This window comes from Heterodontus francisci, chromosome 1, assembly GCF_036365525.1.
Source record: "Heterodontus francisci isolate sHetFra1 chromosome 1, sHetFra1.hap1, whole genome shotgun sequence".
Lineage (NCBI taxonomy): Eukaryota > Metazoa > Chordata > Chondrichthyes > Heterodontiformes > Heterodontidae > Heterodontus > Heterodontus francisci.
This window is the reverse complement of record NC_090371.1, coordinates 87,980,935-88,001,275: the sequence shown is the minus strand read 5'-3', so window position 1 is coordinate 88,001,275 and position 20,341 is coordinate 87,980,935. Positions and strand designations below refer to the sequence as shown.

The 20,341-nt window shown below is 44.7% G+C and overlaps 1 protein-coding gene across 1 annotated transcript in view; it reads right to left on the bottom strand.

The window, feature by feature from the left end:
• The window catches only part of LOC137370639 (probable phospholipid-transporting ATPase IM), a 440,540-nt gene that overhangs the window by 236,130 nt on the left and 184,069 nt on the right, over nucleotides 1–20,341 (bottom strand). Inside the window, exons 8-9 of the mRNA XM_068032731.1 lie at nucleotides 10,771–10,841; nucleotides 2,620–2,702 (exon numbers count right to left, since the gene is read on the bottom strand). Of these exons, the coding sequence (XP_067888832.1) occupies nucleotides 2,620–2,702; nucleotides 10,771–10,841 (154 nt within the window). The remainder of the gene's footprint in view (nucleotides 1–2,619; nucleotides 2,703–10,770; nucleotides 10,842–20,341) is intronic.

Sequence of the window (20,341 nt, the reverse complement as noted above, 5' to 3'; positions counted from 1 at the left end):
AGACAAGGCAATGAGGCGCATCTTCAAGGTGCCAATAGTCTGTTCAATGCAGCTTCGTGTTAGGAGATGTCTCTAGTTATAGCGCCTCTGCATCCATGTCTGGGTGCGAGAAGTCATCTTCTCAGAGGATAACCATTATTCCCCCAGCAGCCACCCACGGAGTCTGGATGTTGGCCTAAAGAAGTGTGGCATCTGAGACACTTTAAGCATAAAGGCATCATGATTGCTGCCTGGGAACCGAACCCAGACCTGCAAGATGCGCTTTCTGTGGTCACAGATCAGCTGGACATTCAGTGAGTGGAACCGCTTCTGTTCAGGAATCTGGCTGGCTGGCCTGTCGGTGCCTTGATGTGGGTACAATTGTTAGCCTCCTGGACCTGAGAGAATCCATCAATTGCAACAAAGCCTGCACTGGCCCATCTGTCTCAAAATGGATGTATTCCCCCACCCTCCAGAATAGGGCATCCGTGACCTGTCTGAAGGCATAATGAGCTGATGACTGAGATGCCACCCAGGTCCGCAGCTGACCCGGAACTACCCGGTGGCATAAAAATTCAGGGCGACAGTGACCTTGACGGCTGCAGGTGGGGGATGCCACACGGGTTGCGAGGCATCAGGTCATTGCGGATCAGAGCGCAGATGTCTGAGGCCATCAGCCTGGATAAGCGCAATGTCATAAGGCACTGGCGCTCTGACATTTGCAGGTAGCTAACTCTTGGGTGGTATAGCTGATATGTTGGTTAGTGCCTTATTCCTCTTATAACCCCTCACTGTGCTCCCTCGGCCTCCTCCTAACCAGCAGGATGCATCTGCTGAAGTTCCTCCTTGCTACTCTGTCCAATATCAGAGTAACCGGCTCCCATGTCAACTCCCTCATCTGGTGCTCATACATTCACCAGGGCTTCCTGTGCCCACGTAATGCCAGTAGCCTCACATCCGTCTCAAGAATCCTACCACTCACTGCTCACAAATGCAAGCCTCTCAGCTCCAGCGATGCTAACAATGTGCCACTGTTGAAAGGTTGAGCATTATTCTCTGCTTCTTAAATTTGTTAACCAGTGCATCCATTAGCCCTCATGACCCCCTGTTGTGTTCACGACAGCTGCAACCTAATGTGTCCCAGGAGACATTGTGTTTTCCCGGTGCATCCCGATTGAAAATTTCAAACCGCTCCTCTGAAACCTTTTAATGAGCTCAACAACGAGCTCAACAACCATGTAATTGAAGGTGGGCAGGTTTTCAGCACCCGCCCTCCCTTTGAAAATCACATGCCATGCTGGAGGCATTGGGCTCCAGTGACCCTTTCCGGGAACATAATCTTCAGTACACGCCGGCACCCGCACTCACCCCATGGACAACTGAAAATCAAGCCCACTGTTCCTCACTGAAGTTCAGGTCGGAGAATTGTTCCCTGAACACTGAGATATGGTCTCCTGCTTAGAGCCCTTTTCCCCATCCTCCTCCCTCTTCCAGCAGCTTGTCCTGCTCTGTGTGGTTTCTGTTCATTCTACATGTCATGCTGTATTCCAAGTGGAACACCTACTAGTACACCCATGTCTGGGAGCAACTGGTTTGTGTAGAAGCCTTGCAATCAGCAAAATGCACTCCTCAATTGCCACAGCACTCCCTGTTTACTTTTAAAACTTAAAACAAATATGGAAAGCGCTAAAAGAATATTAAGAACAGCCAGAAAAAATCAACAAGCAAATAACCTGCAAGTAGTTGATTATCCTTTTAAATAATGATGTTGGGGGTGTTCTCCGCACTGCTTAACACCATGTTCAGCTATGTGAAGTTAAGAGAGGAGGTCAGCTGGAGTCTGGAGCTCCAAAATGGCAACACTCTCTTCAAAACAGTGTTGCACCCTGACTAATGTCATGACCTGCCTGCTCTGCATATTTCCAGCAGATGTTAGGTTCATACACTTTAACTCCTTTACCAACATGGCGGCCAACACACCACATCAAAAGTGTGTATGCACTGCGAATGCCATTTTGGAACCCAAAGGACCTTGTAGCTCTCAAAAATGGACATTACAAAGCACAGTTTCGTCCCCTTTATCTCCTTGAAAGTCTATGAGAAACTGTTGTAAACATCAGATGCTGTAGCATCACCTTGTTTGAACCATGAGAAACAGAGAGAGCTTATCTCTGCAAAAAGAATAGTGTAAGAGCAGCCATTCTAAAGTGAAAGGAGGACAGTCCATGAGATAGCCCAGAAGAACATCATAAAAGATGTCAGTAGAGAATTAACCCCTCAACGTTCCGAAGCAGAAGAATGTGACCATTTTGAGCTTTGAGTTATATCACTGACTAAGTTATAAGCATCTCTATCTGTAAAACTGTTGTATTTAATGTCAGTAAAACCTTTAAAGCCTTGTTTGGCCTGTCCTCTGGCTGACTGTAAAATGTAGAGAGTGTTAAAAAAAACCTTATACTCTTTGACTTAGAGACTGCATGTTGAATAATTTTCTCAGCAATTTGGACACCATTAAAGACCCTTGGTAACTTTTTCAGTCAATAATTGTTACTGCAACATTCACATAAAGTCAATATTTATGTTATATGTCTTTGTTTTATAATATCTGGACAAAATACTTAGTAACAAAAATTAACATACCATCAAAATCTGCAAGAGCTTGGGTGTTCTCTCCCATGTCTGAAGTGACTGTTAACGCCTGCTTAACTTTCAGATTTGTTTCCCTATAATAATCACATTAACTTTCATTGAAAATCATAGGACAGCCTTCCAGAAATTATGGCAGAATGGGTATGCTTTACCATTCAGCACACCTGGCAGTGATTTGCACAACAGGAACACACATTAGAAATTAATGTAAGCATGATTTTTCCATTCATTTACCACAGTATATTGTAGTGAACCAATTTAGTGACCTAGATATCTGGTGGGAGTTTTCCTGATTTTCCATCATAACTTTGACAGAAGAACAACAGAAGCCCAAGAGACACAAAGAAAATGAAGTTATGACAGTAGATCGGGGATACCGCCAAAGTGTTTCAGAGCCAGTAAATCTAGCAATGTTAATAATTTATTGAAAGGTTTCATTCTTAACTAAATCGTGGATCCTCTGATTAGTGTCCTATAAGAGTCCCTGTAAATTATGTGCTGTTTGTCGGTGTCAACAGCATTTCAAAATAATCACTTGCAAAATCATCAACTGGCAAGGTTTGAAATCATGTAGATGTCAGGTGAAGGTATGTGTATGTGCAAATGTACTTGTTCAAAATATGGATCATATGTTGCTGTTGAGATAGAAGGACTGCGTATTACAAAGATAAGTTCAAATGAAGGAGGGCACTCACCCATCTAGTTCATCCTTTCAAAGAAACCTTGGGCTTGATTTTTAGTCTCCACCAGGGCCAGGATCAGAAGTGTGCAGGAGCTAAAAATAGCTCTACCGGCTGGCGTGTACATACCCCGGCACCAGACCGAGGAGGACTGGGGGTGTGCGGCTGGGGGGGTGGCAAGGCTACCCACCTGTAAGCAGTGGATAGCTAACATCACTTGTTAAGGGCCACTTAAGGCCAATTAAAGAAGGCCAACTGGGATTTTACAGTCAGCCTCCAAGTTCCTGCAGGCAGCAGGGGCCAGTTTAAGCGCCTGGAGACAATGAGCATGCTGGGCACTTCAAGCAGGCCAGCATTGGCAAACAGCAAGCCCCAGCCAAATGCTATGCATCATGGTGGATGAGTTGTCAGTGGAATAACAATGTAGCAGGAATGCAGGATTGCAAGATTGGAGGATAAATTTGTTAAAAACAAACTTTGTACCTGCAAGAAGTTTGGAAAGTGGAGAAAAAAACACAAAAAGGGCAGCCAGAGATGGGGAACTCACTAGCCAAGTGATGTCATAGCACCACCAAGTGACATAATCATTTCTGCAATTATATTATGGCAGGCAACTGTTTATATAGAACAATTGTCATTATAAATGCTTACATAGGCAGTTTTAAATGTGAATGTTGCCATTAATAATATACTAGCTAATCTCCCATGTTGTTGCACATTGGTAGCCAACCCAATTTAAATGGAACCAATATGAAGACAATAAATAGGAGGGGAAGAGGTAAAGGGAAAGAGCAGGCACAGAACAGGAAGGGAGAGGAGAGAACAGAAGACAGGAGAGAAAGAGAGATAGGAGAGGATTAGAGGAGAAAGCAAGAGATGGGTAGGGTGACGGTCTGTTGGCAATCAGGGATGGGGTTATGGTCACTGTGGACTGGTAGGATGTAGAATTCAGAGGCTGGGAGCACGAGGAGAGGCTGGGGTGTAGGGTGAGATAGCTCAGATGGGGTGGGCTGAGGTGTGGGAGCACGGAGAGGGCAAGGTCAGCTCTGCAGCACTCCACCCCACTCCCCTTCCCTCACACCAACCTTCCCCTTCTGATTTTTTTGATTTCAGACAACCAACAGCTGCCGCCTGCCCAGTGACAGCACACCCAGGAGAAGGACAGAGAGAAACCGTTTAGTGCTGATACTGGGACTGCACATGCCTTGGAGGCTAGTATAAAGTTGGGATCAGCATGTGGTGAGCCATCAGGAAGAGTAAGCAGTAGCCAAGCCAGGGGTAAAGGATCACTGGAGAGCAAGGTTGCAGATGAGTTCTGCACAGGGGACTCAGATGCGGATCTCAGTGGGGCAGCATATTGGAGAAAATCAATGCGCATGCACACCGAGATGCTGGGTGCATTGGCTGGCTTGCCAGACAGCCTCCTGTCACTGTTAAGGAGCATGGAGGAGTCTGGATCCAAGTGCAGAGGGCATTGCGCAGGGCTTCCCCACTACACAACCTCTGCTCCATCTGCCTGTTGTGCTGCAGTCCCAGAGACACTGCAACTGCAGTACCCCCATACATGTTGCAGCCTTGTGTGGACAGGTCACCAATTTTGGTCCAAATTTGAAAAATGGGTGTCATATCAGCGAGTAGGACTGTATGATATCATAGTACCACTTCAGCTGCTTCCAGTGTACTTAGAGGACGTCCGTATGAATGCCCTTCTTAATATGGTATGCCATGTGGGCCACACCAGAAACAGTGGAAGCTCAGTGTCCATCCCCAGGAGAGTGGTCAGCTTGTCGTGCCAGCTCCAGCTGAGCTGAGGATCCGAATTTTGCACCCTCTGTCTTTTAAGTCCTTTAATTGTACCTCTTTTTCTCCTCCTCTGGTTCATCTTTCCTTCACCTCTTTCTTTGTTCTCATCCTTCACCTCCCTGGATCCTCTTTAATTATGACTTCATTTAACTTCTGCTTCTCACTTTTTTTGACCTCTTGTGTATCATCCACTTCCTCTGCCTCAGTATCTTCAGCCGTCCAGGCCCCAAGCTCTCGAAATTTCCCCTCTCCTAAAGCTCTCCACCACTCTCATCTCATTTAAGATGCTCCTTAAAACCCCTGGGTGGGGCATGACTAGTTCCGGAGCACAGGTCTTCAGTAGGATGGGATGTTGTCAGGGTCCATTGCCTTTGCTGTATCCAGTGCCTTCAGCTGTTTCTTTAGGCCACATTTGTTGACAACACAAACCAATAGATAGCGCATTACTTTGCACATGCACAAATCATTGACATTGTCAGTGACGTCTCAGGCAGCTGCCTGTAATAAAGATGGTGCTGCTCAATCTAATGTAGAGAAGCGAATAAGCTCTGCATTGGCAAATAAAGTCAGTCGCAAAAGCCTGCCAAATGATCACTTCTACCCCTGCTCGCTCCGTCCCGCCCAAATGCTCACCGCTTCTCTTCTCTGCTCCCACCAGCCCAACTGCTCGCCATTTCTCCTCCTCGCTCCCTCCTGTCCAACTGCTCGCCTGCTACACTTCCCCGCTCCCTCCCACCCAGCTGCTCGCCCGCTTCACTTCCCTGCTCCCTCTCACCCAAATGCTCGCCACCTCTCCTCACTCCTTCCCGCCCAAAGGCTCACCGCTTCTCTTCTCTGCTCCTTCCCGTCCAACTGCTCACTGCTTCTTCCCCCCCAACTGCTCACCGCTTCTCTTCCCCACTCCTTCCCGCCCAACTGCTCGCCACTTCTCTTCCCGGCCCCCTTCCGCCCAACTGCTCTCCACTTCTCTTCCCCACCCACTTCTGCCCAACTGCTCTCCGCTTCTCTTGCCCACCCCCTTCCACCCAACTGCTCTCCGCTTCTCTTCCCCACTCCTTCTCGCCCAACTGCTCGCCTCGTCTCCTCTCCGCTCCCTCCCACCCAACTGCTCACCACTTCTCCTCTTCACACCTTCCTGCCCAACGCTTCTCTTTCCTGCTCCTTCCCATTCAATTGCTCACCGCTTCTCTTCCCCGCTCCTTCCCATCCAACTGCTCACCGCTTATTTGCGTCCAACTGCTCACCGCTTCTCTTCCCCTCCTTCCCGCCCAACTGCTCACCACTTCTCTTCCCGGCCCCCTTCCGCCCAACTCCTCACCGCTTCACTTCTCCGCTCCTTCACACCCAATTGCTCACTGCTTCCCCTGCCCCCTTCCACCCAACTGCTCACCGCTTCTCTTCCCCACTCCTTCTCACCCAACTGCTCACCGCTTCGCATCCCTGCTCCTTCCCATCCAACTGCTCGCCACTTCTCTTCCCCGGCCCGTCCTGCCCAACTACTCGCCGCTCCAATTACCGCTCTCTCTCCCGCCCAACTGCTCGCCACGTCAATCGCTGTTCATTCTCACCATGTTCACTACCCTACACCCCCAGCACTCATTCCCCAACCCCCCACCACTCGGTCGGTCTGTGCATTTTGGTGTCAGCCCGCGCGTGCATGGATTAAAGCTGGCAAGAGTTTGGATGTACTCGGATGATGTAGGCACATGCGCAGGCTGCGGTGTCAGGACACACTCGGCACATGATATCAAGTAGAGTGAATTGAATTGTCTGAAGACTGGCATCTGTCATGGTGGGGACCTCAGCAGTAGAGCAAGATGGATCACTAACTCGGTGCTTCTGGCTGAAAATGGCTGCAAATGCTTCAGCCTTGCCTTTTGCATTGATGTGCTTGGCTTCCCCATCACTGAGGATGGGGATGTTTTTGGAGACTCCTCCTCCAGTTAGTTGTTTAATTTTCCACCATCATTTATGACTGGATGTGGCAGGACTACAGAGCTTTGATCTGATCCATTGGTTGTGGGATTGCTTAGCTCTGTCGCTAACATGCTGCTCCTGCTGTTTAGCACGCATGTATTCCTGTACTGTAACTTTACCAGGTCCGGCAGACAATGAGGATTTTAAAGGAGCGTTAAGAGAGTGGAACAAGGTGAGGGGCTTGAAGGAGGAGAAAAGCACCAGTACAGTATGGCAAAGGCCAAGTTGTGATTTGATGTTAAGGGCCACACTGTCCCAGGGCTGTTTTGTCAGGGCTGGTGTGGATACTACAGGCAGATGAAAAGGCTTCAGTAAGGGGCATGGTGTTGCCACCTATGAGTTTCCATCAATGTAATCATTCACAACAAGCTTATGGATGACAAGAGTCTTGCATGCAAGAGAATGGATATTCTTGGAAGAATGCAGAGAAGGATGGTGATTGTTCATCCACTGGCAAAGTCCAAGATGGGTGGGGTGCAGGGATTGGAAGGAGGTTGGCGCGACAGGAGGATGGGATTGTTGAGGGTTGCTGCTCATGAGAAGGCAGCAATGGGCTTTTCAGAGAATGCCAAGAGGCAGTGAGATTTGCTGTGGCTGATCCAAGGTGACTCAAGCCTGAGACAGCAGCAAGTGAGTTGAATGGCAGAAGAGTATTGATGGATTGAAGTAGGGATTGGGGGGGGGGGGGGGCGCAAAGTACCCAACAGGGGAGAAATAAAAGATGCAAGACTGGGTGACAGGAAGGGAAGAGACATGAGAAAAGGGCTCGAAAGGCAACAATGGACACCTAGTTCCTTTCCTTCCTATATTGTTGGTTCCCATATGGACCATGATGAGTGGCTACTTGTCTGCCCCCTTCTGTAATCTTTTCCAGGGTTTCTGAACTGTTCCTTATCCTAGCACCTGGGAAGGAACGGGATAGTTTGGAATGCAGAAGATAATGTGCAGCCCTCTAACTTGCAAGTTTTCTATTACTGCTGCATTATTAATTGAATTATACCTCCTGTTGAGCCACCTTATCATTTCTGGTGCCATGGTAATCCTTTTGATGATCTTATCCAGGGTTAACATTCTTCCCACAGAAATCTTGTTGGAGAGGATAACTTTCGAAGGGCATTCTTTCTTCTAGCCTGTCCCTCCCCTGATTGATAGATTTTCACCATTTCTTCCTCCAAGACTGCCACTCAGCAGGGTGACCACCCTCTGAAACTCTCTTATGTCTTTTGGTTCCCATAAATTAGAAATAATCATTCTTTAGACTGAGAAATACTGGAGCTCTTTGTGTACTTCATACAGCTTCACACTGTGGCACTGTGGTAATGTGGCACACTAGAACACATTTACACATAACAATTAATTGCTAGCTAATTAGTTCCTAGTTCTTTACAAATAATATAACCATATTCAACACTCTCGCTTCCTGATTGCTGGATTGTCTCCAACTCTGCACAGACGGCATTAATTTAAGATCATCACCAGAAGAATGAAAGAGGTTAGGAGAAATTGGTTTTATGCAGATAGTTGACAGGACATAGAACAAAGAACAAAGAACAAAGAAAATTACAGCACAGGAACAGGCCCTTCGGCCCTCCAAGCCTGCGCCGATCCAGATCCTCTATCTGAACCTGTCGCCTACTTTCTAAGGGTCTGTATCTCTTTGCTTCCTGCCCATTCATGTATCTGTCTAGATGCATCTTAAAAGACGCTATCATGCCCGCGTCTACCACCTCCGCTGGCAACGCGTTCCAGGCACCCACCATCCTCTGCATAAAGAACTTTCCACGCATATCCCCCCTAAACTTTTCCCCTCTCACTTTGAACTCGTGACCCCTAGTAATTGAATCCCCCACGCTGGGAAAAAGCTTCTTGCTATCCACCCTGTCTATACCTCTCATGATTTTGTACACCTCAATCAGGTCCCCCCTCAACCTCCGTCTTTCTAATGAAAATAATCCTCATCTACTCAACCTCTCTTCATAGCTAGTGCCCTCCATACCAGGCAACATCCTGGTGAACATCCTCTGCACCCTCTCCAAAGCATCTACATCCTTTTGGTAATGTGGCGACCAGAACTGCACGCAGTATTCCAAATGTGGCCGAACCAAAGTCTTATACAACTGTAACATGACCTGCCAACTCTTGTACTCAATACCCCGTCCGATGAAGGAAAGCATGCCATATGCCTTCTTGACCACTCTATTGACCTGCGTTGCCACCTTCAGGGAACAATGGACCTGAACACCCAAATCTCTCTGTACATCAATTTTCCCCAGGACTTTTCCATTTATTGTATAGTCCACTCTTGAATTGGATCTTCCAAAATGCATCACCTCGCATTTGCCCTGATTGAACTCCATCTGCCATTTCTCTGCCCAACCCTCCAATCTATCTATATTCTGCTGTATTCTCTGACAGTCCCCTTCATTATCTGCTACTCCACCAATCTTAGTGTCGTCTGCAAACTTGCTAATCAGACCACCTATACTTTCCTCCAAATCATTTATGTATATCACAAACAACAGTGGTCCCAGCACGGATCCCTGTGGAACACCACTGGTCACACGTCTCCATTTTGAGAAACTCCCTTCCACTGCTACTCTCTGTCTCCTGTTGCCCAGCCAGTTCTTTATCCATCTAGCTAGTACACCCTGGACCCCATGCAACTTCACTTTTTCCATCAACCTACCATGGGGAACCTTATCAAACGCCTTACTGAAGTCCATGTATATGACATCTACAGCCCTTCCCTCATCAATCAACTTTGTCACTTCCTCAAAGAATTTTATTAAGTTGGTAAGACATGACCTTCCCTGCACAAAACCATGTTGCCTATCACTGATAAGCCCATTTTCTTCCAAATGGGAACAGATCCTATCCCTCAGTATCTCCTCCAGCAGCTTCCCTACCACTGACGTCAGGCTCACCGGTCTATAATTACCTGGACTATCCCTGCTACCCTGCTTAAAGAAGGGGAAAGCCTTACTAGAACTCATAATAGCTTTTAAAAGAGAAGAGAACAAATATTTGAAAAAGAATCATTTGAAGGACTATGGAAAAAAGGAAAGGGAATTGGACTAAATCGGTAACCTTTTCAGAAATCTGGTGCAGGGTGTCAAATGAAACATTAAGAACAAGAAGTAAACCGTTTAGCCCCTCAACCCTGTTTCTCCATTCTATTACATCATGGCTGATCTGTACTTGAACTACCTTTATTCTATAGCCCTTGAAACTTTTACCTAACAAACATCTATTGATCTGTGTCTTGAATATTTCAACTGATCCAGCACCTACAGCCTTTTGGGGAGCAAGTCCTAGAGTTCTCGTAACCGTTGTGTGAAAAAGTGCTTCCTGATTTCACCTCTAAAAGGCCTAGTTTTAATTTTAAGATTATACTCTTTTTGTGCTAGATTCCTCCATCAGAGGAAATAGTTTCTCTATATCTACTCTATCAAATCCCTTAATCATTTTAAATAGCTTGATTGGAACACCCCTCAGCCTTCCAAACCCAAGGGAATTCAAGTCAAGTGACTTCCTTCTGTACTGTGGAATTCAATGTTTCTATGAAAACAATTATGTCTGAGAAATGTGTGATTTAAATTGCATCATCAATTTCACAAAATGCATCTTATTAAACGACACGTCATCATACTGGAAAGTGCTTTTAACTGTGAAATTCACTTACCCATCAAGCTCAGCTGTCTCTATGTAAACCAAGCCATATGGTTCACTGCTTGTTAACAGCAGCAAGTCTGCCTTAAATAGAAATACACGAGATGAAGCACGTATTATTAGTTATAACATCATTCATTTGACGCAACCAAAATTATGCTTTATATGTCATCTCATGCTAGGCCCCCATCTGCCAAGAATGAGGCATATTAATTTTGTCATGAACATTGATTTTTAACTATTGTTGGAGCGAGGAAATTACTTGTTAAACAGATCAGCCGTGGCTGGAAAAAAACATTTACATACTAACGGGCATCGATGGTGAGGAAGCGCATTCCAGGGCCTGCTAAGGAGGATACAATCCACAAGGGCCAGGACTGGTTAGACCAGCTGGTCACATGATCACCTGGCTGCTCCAGGGTGTTCTTTCGAACTGGCTCCCATCTCTTTCTCACAAGCCTTTGAATCCAATGAAGACACATGAACCCCAAGAGAAAAAAGTCTCCTACAGCGAGCAAGGTTTAAGAAGAATACTGGGCCCCAACGAAAAGCAAGATCTAACTGCAATCAAGGACTCTACAGTGAGCTCGAAGAACCGTAACAAAAACTCTTCAGATATTGCCTCAAACTTTTTCACTTTATTTTTCTTCTGCTGTTTTCTGTCTCTATTTGCTTGTATGTATCGCGTATGCATGCTAGCGTGGACTCGTCATGTATCTGTAGGCATCAACTGAATTAGAGTTTAAGTTCAACTTTAATAGATTTCATCTTTTCTTCTTTAAACCTAAGAAAGCCTGTTTGTGTTGGTTTCTTTGCCTTATAATTGGAAAGCAGTGAACAAGGATTCACCAAGGGGGAGCTAAAAACATTTTATGTTTAAAATTAAACCCTGTAACTGTAAGACCAGGTGAAGGCTGAGAGGAATCCCTAGACACCTTTCTCACCTGGTCTTAACAGTCATAATAAAGCATGTAATGAAAAAAATATATCAAATCTGGTCCTTTCAGAGATCAAATACAATCAAACTTGTCAAAAACTCTAACCTATCCATTTAATCTCTTGAGGGAAAGTTCAGCATAAATATCAATTCTGATAAAGAATCTACACCAGCAATGATAATTTATTTTCTATTTTCAAATGCTCAGAAACCTGCTGTTCATTTCCAGCATTTTCTGTCTTTATTTTTCGGACTAATGTTCTCTGATTCCAATATATTCATCCATTCTAACACTTCCAGTATTCACCCTTAACCTGTTATCCTCCAATCAAGATCCACCTCCTCACACATGTCCCCAAATGGATAATTCTGAAACAGGCAGCTTTCTTTGTGGATGTACAATCTCCTTTCCTGACTATTTTCACTGCATTGTGGCCAGTTGATACAACACACCCAGGAACAGCAAAGTCTGTCTCATTGTGTTCTGTGAAGGGTTTGATTTTTCAGGTGTACCTATTCCTATAATCTTTCTGAAACCAATCTTCATCAGCTTCTAACTGACAACCTCAACTGCTTTTGATAAAATAAAAACAGAGAATGCTGGAAATACTCAGGTCAGGCAGCATCTGTGGAGAGAGGAACAAAGTTAACGTTTCATGTGAATGACCTTTTGCTGGAACTGGAAAAAGATGTAAAAGGTTTTAAGCAAGTATAGAGGCAGGGAAAGGAGGAAGGGGAAAGAACAAAAGGGAAGGGATGATGGCGTAAAGCAGGAGGAGATGGGGATGGGAATTCTTTTGAATTGTGTTACGACCAAGGCGAGAGGGCTGTGCAGTTCATTCGATTTTAGTTCCACTTCTCCACAGGTCACAACATATATTTAAATTTTCCCACTTACCGATACGGTCAATCATATACTCCATTTTTCCCAGAATAAAACCGACCAATTTCTTTAATAAACAACTAAATTATCAGTTTATTACAAAACAAGTCTTAACCAGTAATGAAGTAAAGCATAAACACACACACTGAAATATTAAAGTTCCCTTTTTACCTTAACGTCGCACCCTGACACACACACACACACACACACTGATAAAGGTCTGCAAAGAAAACCCAACTGAGCCTGAATGCCGGACCCGGAAGTCTGTCCCGAGCCAGCCCGAATCCAACACATGTCTTCGGGACCCATCGGGGTCGGGTCTTTACTGATGTAAAGGCCTGCTACCCAACCCAACCCCGACGGGATCCGACGACATGTGTCAGGTTCGGGCGGGTCATGTTAGGCTTCCAGCTCCTGAATTCAGACTGGGGTTGGGTTTCCTTTGCACACCTATTAACCGGAAAAATAAAAGGGATTGTTGTTTAGAGCTCTGTTACAAAAAAACAGACACAAAAAAACACTTAGGCTGAATACTTGCTCATTCTTGAAGAGAAACAGATGAGATATGTTGTGTTCCAAAACTGGCATACAGTCTAGCCTCCGAGTACACATAGACGAGTCACTGGGATCTTTTAGAACAATTCAATTCAGGTGGTGTTGAGAATAAATTTAGCAGGCTTTCCTTCAAAGTCAGGAGACGAGATGAGTTGACGCAGTGGACTTCTCAGGATCGTTTAGAGAAATGCTGAACTGGGTTGTGGATTTCTCTCCTTCCTTGGGAATTCTCTTCTCTCTTTGGAAGTTCTCTTCTCTCCCTGGAAGTTCTCTCCTTTCCTTGAAAGTTCCCTCCCCTTTTTTTAAATACTGTTCAACCCCAGCTCAAAACAATTCAAAAGCAAAACCGACAACAAGAGTCAACAGCCTTTTGACCTCCATCAATCTTGACCTGTCACTTCCTTGTAAACATCTCCGGAAAGGTTTGTTGTTGTTGCTAGAAGTCAGGTGGTTTCCTGGAAAGACCTGTTTTCCTCACAAGACTTCTAAGTGTCCCTTTGAAAAGACATTTTCCACAGACTGTTTTTCAAAGTCAAGTGACCTTTACATGACCCCCTTTGAAAACCACAAAGTTTAACATTGCTTCAATCTTTCACAAATGAATCCTCTAAAAATAAATTTAACAAAACTCAGAGGCACTTTCGTACCACCTCCATCCTTGGAGGAATGAAACGCCATTTTTAAATGCATTTCATTACAAAGTGTAAAAAAAAAGATGAAAACATTTTAAAATACATTTTCACACTCATCTCCATTCACTCTTTACCTGTAGTACCTGTAGTTAATACTGTATCCTGTATCCTTTCGTTTAGATAACTCAAAACAAAGTTAGATTCTCGATAAAGCATCTGCAATCGCATTATTTTTGCCCGCAATATGGATAATATTTAAGTGATAAGGTTGTAATAACAAACTATGTCGGAAGAATCTGGCATTATGGTTCTTTAATTTTTCCACAAAGGCTAGGTAGGGGGTTATGACCAGCATATACCTGTGTCTCTCTGTAGTCGTGGCGGACATAGACTTCAAAATGCTTAAGAGCCAATAATAAACTTAGGGTTTCATTTTCCATTGTTGAATACCTTTTCTGGTGTCAATTTAGTCTTTTTTAAAGTACCCCACTGGTCTTTCTATGCTTGATTCATCATCATCTAATGGGACTGCACCAACCCCCAGGTCACTAGCATCAATTGCTAACTTGAAGGGCTGAGTGAAATTTGGAGCAGCCAACACTGGTTCATTCGTCAAAATGGCTTTCAGCTTCTCAAAAGATGCTTGGAGTCTCCCCTGACCACACTACCTCGGTTTTCTTTCTCTGTAGGAAATCTGTTAGTGGAGCAGCTATGATACTAAAATTGGTACAAACTTTTGGTAGAAACCACACATCCCCAAAAACCTCATCATTTCTCGCTTAGTCTAAGGGGTAGGTAACGCCACAAATACTTGTACTTTCTCTGTTCTTGGCAATAGTTTTCCTTGTCCTACTACCTGACATACTTGTGCTTGCTTATCCTCCTCCCGGCGATAATATTGTTTTAACATATTGATATGTCACAGACAATTCTTTTTCCGGCGATCTAGGATAGCAATCAAATAATCTGCTTCACCACTGCTCTGGACCACTTTATATGGACCACTGAACCGTGCTTTCAACGGTTCACCCTGTGAAGGCAGTAAGACTAACACTTCATCCCCTGGTTGAAATATTCAGGTTTTTGCATGCTTGTCTGGCTATTTTTTCGTAGTTGTTTGGGAAGCTTTAAGGTGTTCCTGAGCCACTTTGAAAGCTCTCGTGAGCCGTTCCCAGAACACGGATACATAATACATAGCATACAGGATTCATCCCTCTGCTCTAAAAACCCTTTCTTTAATTAGTTTTAAAGGACCTCTTATCTCATGTCCATAAATTAATTCAAAGAGACTAAAACCGGCAGACTCATTAGGTGAATCCCTAGTGGCAAACAGAAGAAATTCTAGCCCTTTATCCCAATCATGGGGCTATTAATGACAGCATGACCTGATCATCATTTTGAGGGACTGATGATACCTTTCTAAAACTCCTTGTGTTAGTGGGTGGTAAGCTGAAGACTTTAACTGATACCCAAATTATCCATAACTTACTGAAAAATTTTAGACATAAAATTGGAACCTTGATCTCACTGAATCTCAATCGGTAATCCATATCTAGTTAAGAACTGGGTTAACTTCTCTACCATTACCTTAGCAGAAATTGCTCTCAAGGGAATGGCCCCTGGGAATCGAGTAGCCATATCCATGATAGTGAGTATACATTGGTGTCCCACTTTTGTTTTCGGTAAAGATCCTACACAGTCTATCAACACCCTACTAAATAGTTCCCCAATAATTGGTATGGGAATTAGAGGTGCCGGTTTTTTGGCAGGTTGCAGTTTTCCCACAATCTGGCACATAGCACGTTTTACAAAACTGTAGCATGTCCTTGGAAAGACCTGGCGAGTAAAAATGCAGACTTGTACATGATTTGGTTCTCCGGATCCCCACATGTCCATACTATAGGAATTTCAAGCACTATCCTTAATAGTTCCTGGCGATACTTTGGCGGTACCAGTATCTGATTTTTAATATAATGGCCTTCTGGAACTCCTTTTGCCTCAGCTTCTGCTTGAGCTGATTGTGCTACTTTATTTAACTCTGGATCAGCTTGCTGAGCCATGATCAGAGAAGACTTATTCAACATTTCCTTTGGATTATCGAAATCCCCAAAGAAAGTTTCAGATATTCGGCTATCTGTCTGTGGTGCCAATTTTACCTCTGACAATGGAACTTGTTTAGCCATTGCTCGTGTTACTACACATGAACGAAAAATTCTTAGAACCTTTCCCTGTAATTGTCCTGTCTCTTTAACTTCACTTGGTTTTTCCATGACTACTGGAAAAGCTACTACTTTCGCTCCAGCTAAATCATTCCCCAGGAGTAGATCAACTCTGTCTACTGGCAAACTGTGGGCAACTCCTACAGTTACCATTCCAAACATTAGATCACATCCTAGGTGCACCCGATACACAGGTAAGGGTATAGACTCTCCGCCAATACCATTCACCAAATCTTTAGCATTCAGTGCGCTCTCTGGTGGAAATGTTATGACTTTCCTGAGCAATAGAGTTTGGGTTGCTCCTGTATCCCTTAGTATAACTACTGGTTTACCTGCCTCACTTGAGGGATAAGGAGTTACTTTCCATTTGACAAGAATTCCTTACAACTCTCAGGTATCTTATTCACAACCCCTGCACTCGCATTGATTTCAGTATTTGGCCTGACAGCTGTAGTCAGAGCTACAGCCTGATCTGTCGTACTCTCGGTCAGGGCCCCTTTCTCTGCATTGGTTTTGTGTACCCCAATAAGTCCCATGGGTTTACCCCGCAACTTCCAGCATTCTGCACGAAGGTGTCCCACATTGTGCCAATGGTAACATTTAGACTTGAGGACCTGACTTCCACCTTCAGCATCTCCCTTTCTGGCCTGAGGAGGAGATCCCAGGGTGTTCCCAGCTGTCCCTTCTAGTCCCCAGCTACTTGCATTCCTTTCACTCTCCCACCTTCTATCCTTTTTGGGTTTGTGGGGGTAATGGAAAAAGAGTTTGGACTTATAAACAAGCTCATAATCATTAGCAATTTCTGGTGCCTGTCTAGCCGTTGAAACCTTCTGGTTCTCTACATGGGCTCTTACTATCGGAGGGAGTGAATTTTTTAATTCTTCAAGGAGAATTAGTTCCCGAAGATTCTCATACGTGGTCTCTATCTTTAGTGCCCACATCCAACAATCATAATTCATTTGCTTTACCCTCTCAAATTCTATATAAGTCTGCCCAGACAATCTCTGGAGGTTCCAAACTTTCTGCCTCTACACTTCAAGGACTAACTCATATGCAGCGAAAATAGCCCTTTTTGCCATCTCATAATATGCAGAAGCCTCCTCAGAATGCATGGCATAAACCTCATGAGCTCTGCCCATCAATCTGTTTTTCATAAGCAGTGTCTAGTTTTCCTTTGGCCACTTCATCTGTTTGGCTATCTTTTCAAAAGAAACGAAAAATGCTTCTACGTCCCTTTCCTCAAACTTCGGGAGGGCTTGTACAAATTTAAACAGCTCTCCACTGGGTCCTGGGCTGGAGTAAGATTTTTCCTCACCAGAAGTTTCCTTGGAGCCAAGGCAACTCTTTTGTCTTAGTTCCAGTTTTTTAAACTTCAAATTCCCTTTCTTCTCTTTCTCTTACCTTTTCCTCAAGTTCAAGTTTCTTCATTGTCAATTCTCTTCCAAGTTCTTTCAATTCTTTTTCCTCCTTTTTCTGTTCAAGTTCAAGCTGCTTCATCTGTAACTGAATTTTAGCTAATGCAACCGCACTACCCTCTGGTTTGCTTTCTTATTCTTCCAATTGCAAATGTTGTGCTATTACTTCAATTATGACTGCTTTCTTAGCTCCTGGTTTTAACTCGAACCCCAATTTTGCTGCCAATGCTATTAGTTTAACCTTGGTTAAGTGTCTCAAATCACTCAGCGATACATGCTCCGTCCCCAGAAAAGTCGCAGCAACTGTTAAAGACATTCTGGTGGTGTAGACTTTACACTATTACACAAGAAACTAGTTCTTTTTATTTTTCCTTTTTCAATTGGCGGCACAGTGGGGCAGTGGTTAGCACCGCAGCCTCACAACTCCAGCCACCCGGGTTCGATTCTGGGTACTGCCTGTGTGGAGTTTGCAAGTTCTCCCTGTGACCACGTAGGTTTTTGTCGGGTGCTCCGGTTTCCTCCCACAGCCAAAGACTTGCAGGTTGATAGGTAAATTGGCCATTATAAATTGCCCCTAGTATAGGTAGGGGAATTGAGGGAAGGTGGGGATGTGGTCGGAATATGGGATTAATGTAGGATTAGTATAAATGGGTGGTTGATGGTCGGCACAGACTCGGTGGGACGAAGGGCCTGTTTTAGTGCTGTATCTCTTACTATTATCACTAGTTTAAACTAGTGTGGCAGGGGGGTGGGAACCAGAGCAGTAGGTCAGCAGGTGAAATAACTGAGAGGGAACTAGCAAATAAGGCCAGTAAGAGGAATAGCAGGCAGGGAGATGTTGCGGAGCACAGCGGGACTGGTGGTCTGAAGTGCATTTGTTTCAATGCGAGAAGTATAACAGGTAAGGCAGATGAACTTAGACCTTGGATTAGTACTTGGAACTATGATGTTGTTGCTATTACAGAGACTTGGTTGAGGGAAGGACAAGATTGGCAGCTAAATGTTCCGGGATTTAGAAGCTTCAGGCGGGATAGAGCGGGATGTAAAAGGGGTGGGGGAGTTGCATTACTGGTTAAGGAGAATATCACAGCTGTACTGCAGGAGGACACCTCGGAGGGCTCATGCAGCGAGGCAATATGGGTAGAGCTCAGGAATAGGAAGGGTGCAGTCTCGATGTTGGGGGTTTACTACAGGCCTCCCAACAGCCAGCGGGAGATAGAGGAGCAGATATGTAGACAGATTTTGGAAAGATGTAAAGGTAACAGGGTTGTAGTGGTGGGTGATTTTAACTTCCCCTATATTGACTGGGACTCACTTAGTGCAAGGGGCTTGGATGGGGCAGAATTTGTAAGGAGCATCCAGCAGGGCTTCTTGAAACAATATGTAGATAGTCCAACTAGGGAAGGAGCCGTACTGGACCTGGTATTGGGGAATGAGCCCGGCCAGGTGGTCGAAGTTTCAGTAGGGGAGCAGTTCGGGAACAGTGACCATAATTCCGTAAGTTTTAAGGTACTTGTGGATAAGGATAAGAGTAGTCCTCGGGTGAAGGTGCTAAATTGGGGGAAGGCTAATTATAACAATATTAGGCAGGAACTGAAGAATTTAGATTGGGGGTGGATGTTTGAGGATAAATCAACATCTGACATGTGGGAGTCCTTCAAACATCAGTTGATTAGAATCCAGGACCGGCATGTTACAGTGAGGAAGAAGGATAAGTTTGGCAAGTTTCGGGAACCTTGGATAATGAGGGATATTGTGAGCCTAGTCAAAAAGAAAAAGGAAGCATTCATAAGGGCTAGAAGGCTGGGAACAGATGAAGCCCTTGAGGAATATAAAGAAAGTAGGAAGGAACTTAAGCAAGGAGTCAGGCGGGCTAAAAGGGGTCATGAAAAGTCATTGGCAAACAGGATTAAGGAGAATCCCAAGGCTTTTTATACGTGTGTAAAGAGCAAGAGGGTAGCCAGGGAAACGGTTGGCCCACTCAAGGACAGAGGAGGGAATCTATGCGTGGAGCCAGAGGAAATGGGCGAGGTACTAAATGATTACTTTGCATCAGTATTCACCAAAGGACTTGGTGGATGATGAGTCTAGGGAAGGGAGTGTAGATAGTCTCAGTCATGTCGTTATCAAAAAGAAGGAGGTGTTGGGTGTCTTGCAAAGCATTAAGGTAGATAAGTCCCCAGGGTCTGATGGGATCTACCCCAGAATACTGAGGGAGGCAAGGGAGGAAATTGCTGGGGCCTTGACAGAAATCTCATTGGCTACAGCTAAGGTCAGGAAAATAGCCAATGTTGTTCCTTTCTTTAAGAAAGGTAGCAAGGATAATCCAGGAAATTATAGGCCGGTGACCCTTACATCAGTGGTAGGGAAATTATTGGAGAGGATTCTTCGGGACAGGATTTACTCCCATTTGGAAACAAATGGACTTATTAGCAAGAGGCAGCATGGTTTTGTGAAGGGGAGGTCGTGTCTCACTAACTTGATCGAGTTTATTGAGGAAGTGACGAAAATGATTGATGAAAGAAGGGCATCGGATGTTGTCTACATGGACTTCAGTAAAGCCTTTGACAAGGTCCCTCATGGCAGACTGGTATAAAAGGTGAAGTCACACTGGATCAGAGGTGAGCTGGCAAGATGGATACAGAACTGGCTCGGTCATAGAAGACAGAGGGTAGCAGTGGAAGGGTGCTTTTCGGAATGGAGGGCTGTGACTAGTGGTGTTTCGCAGGGATCAGTGCTGGGAAATTTGCTGTTTGTAGTATATATAAATGATTTGGAGGAAAATGTAGCTGGTCAGATTAGTAAGTTTGCAGACAACACAAAGGTTGGTGGAGTTGCGGATAGTGATGAGGATTGTCAGAGGATACAGCAGGATGTAGATCGGTTGGAGACTTGGGCGGAGAAATGGCAGATGGAGTTTAATCCGGACAAATGTGAGGTAAT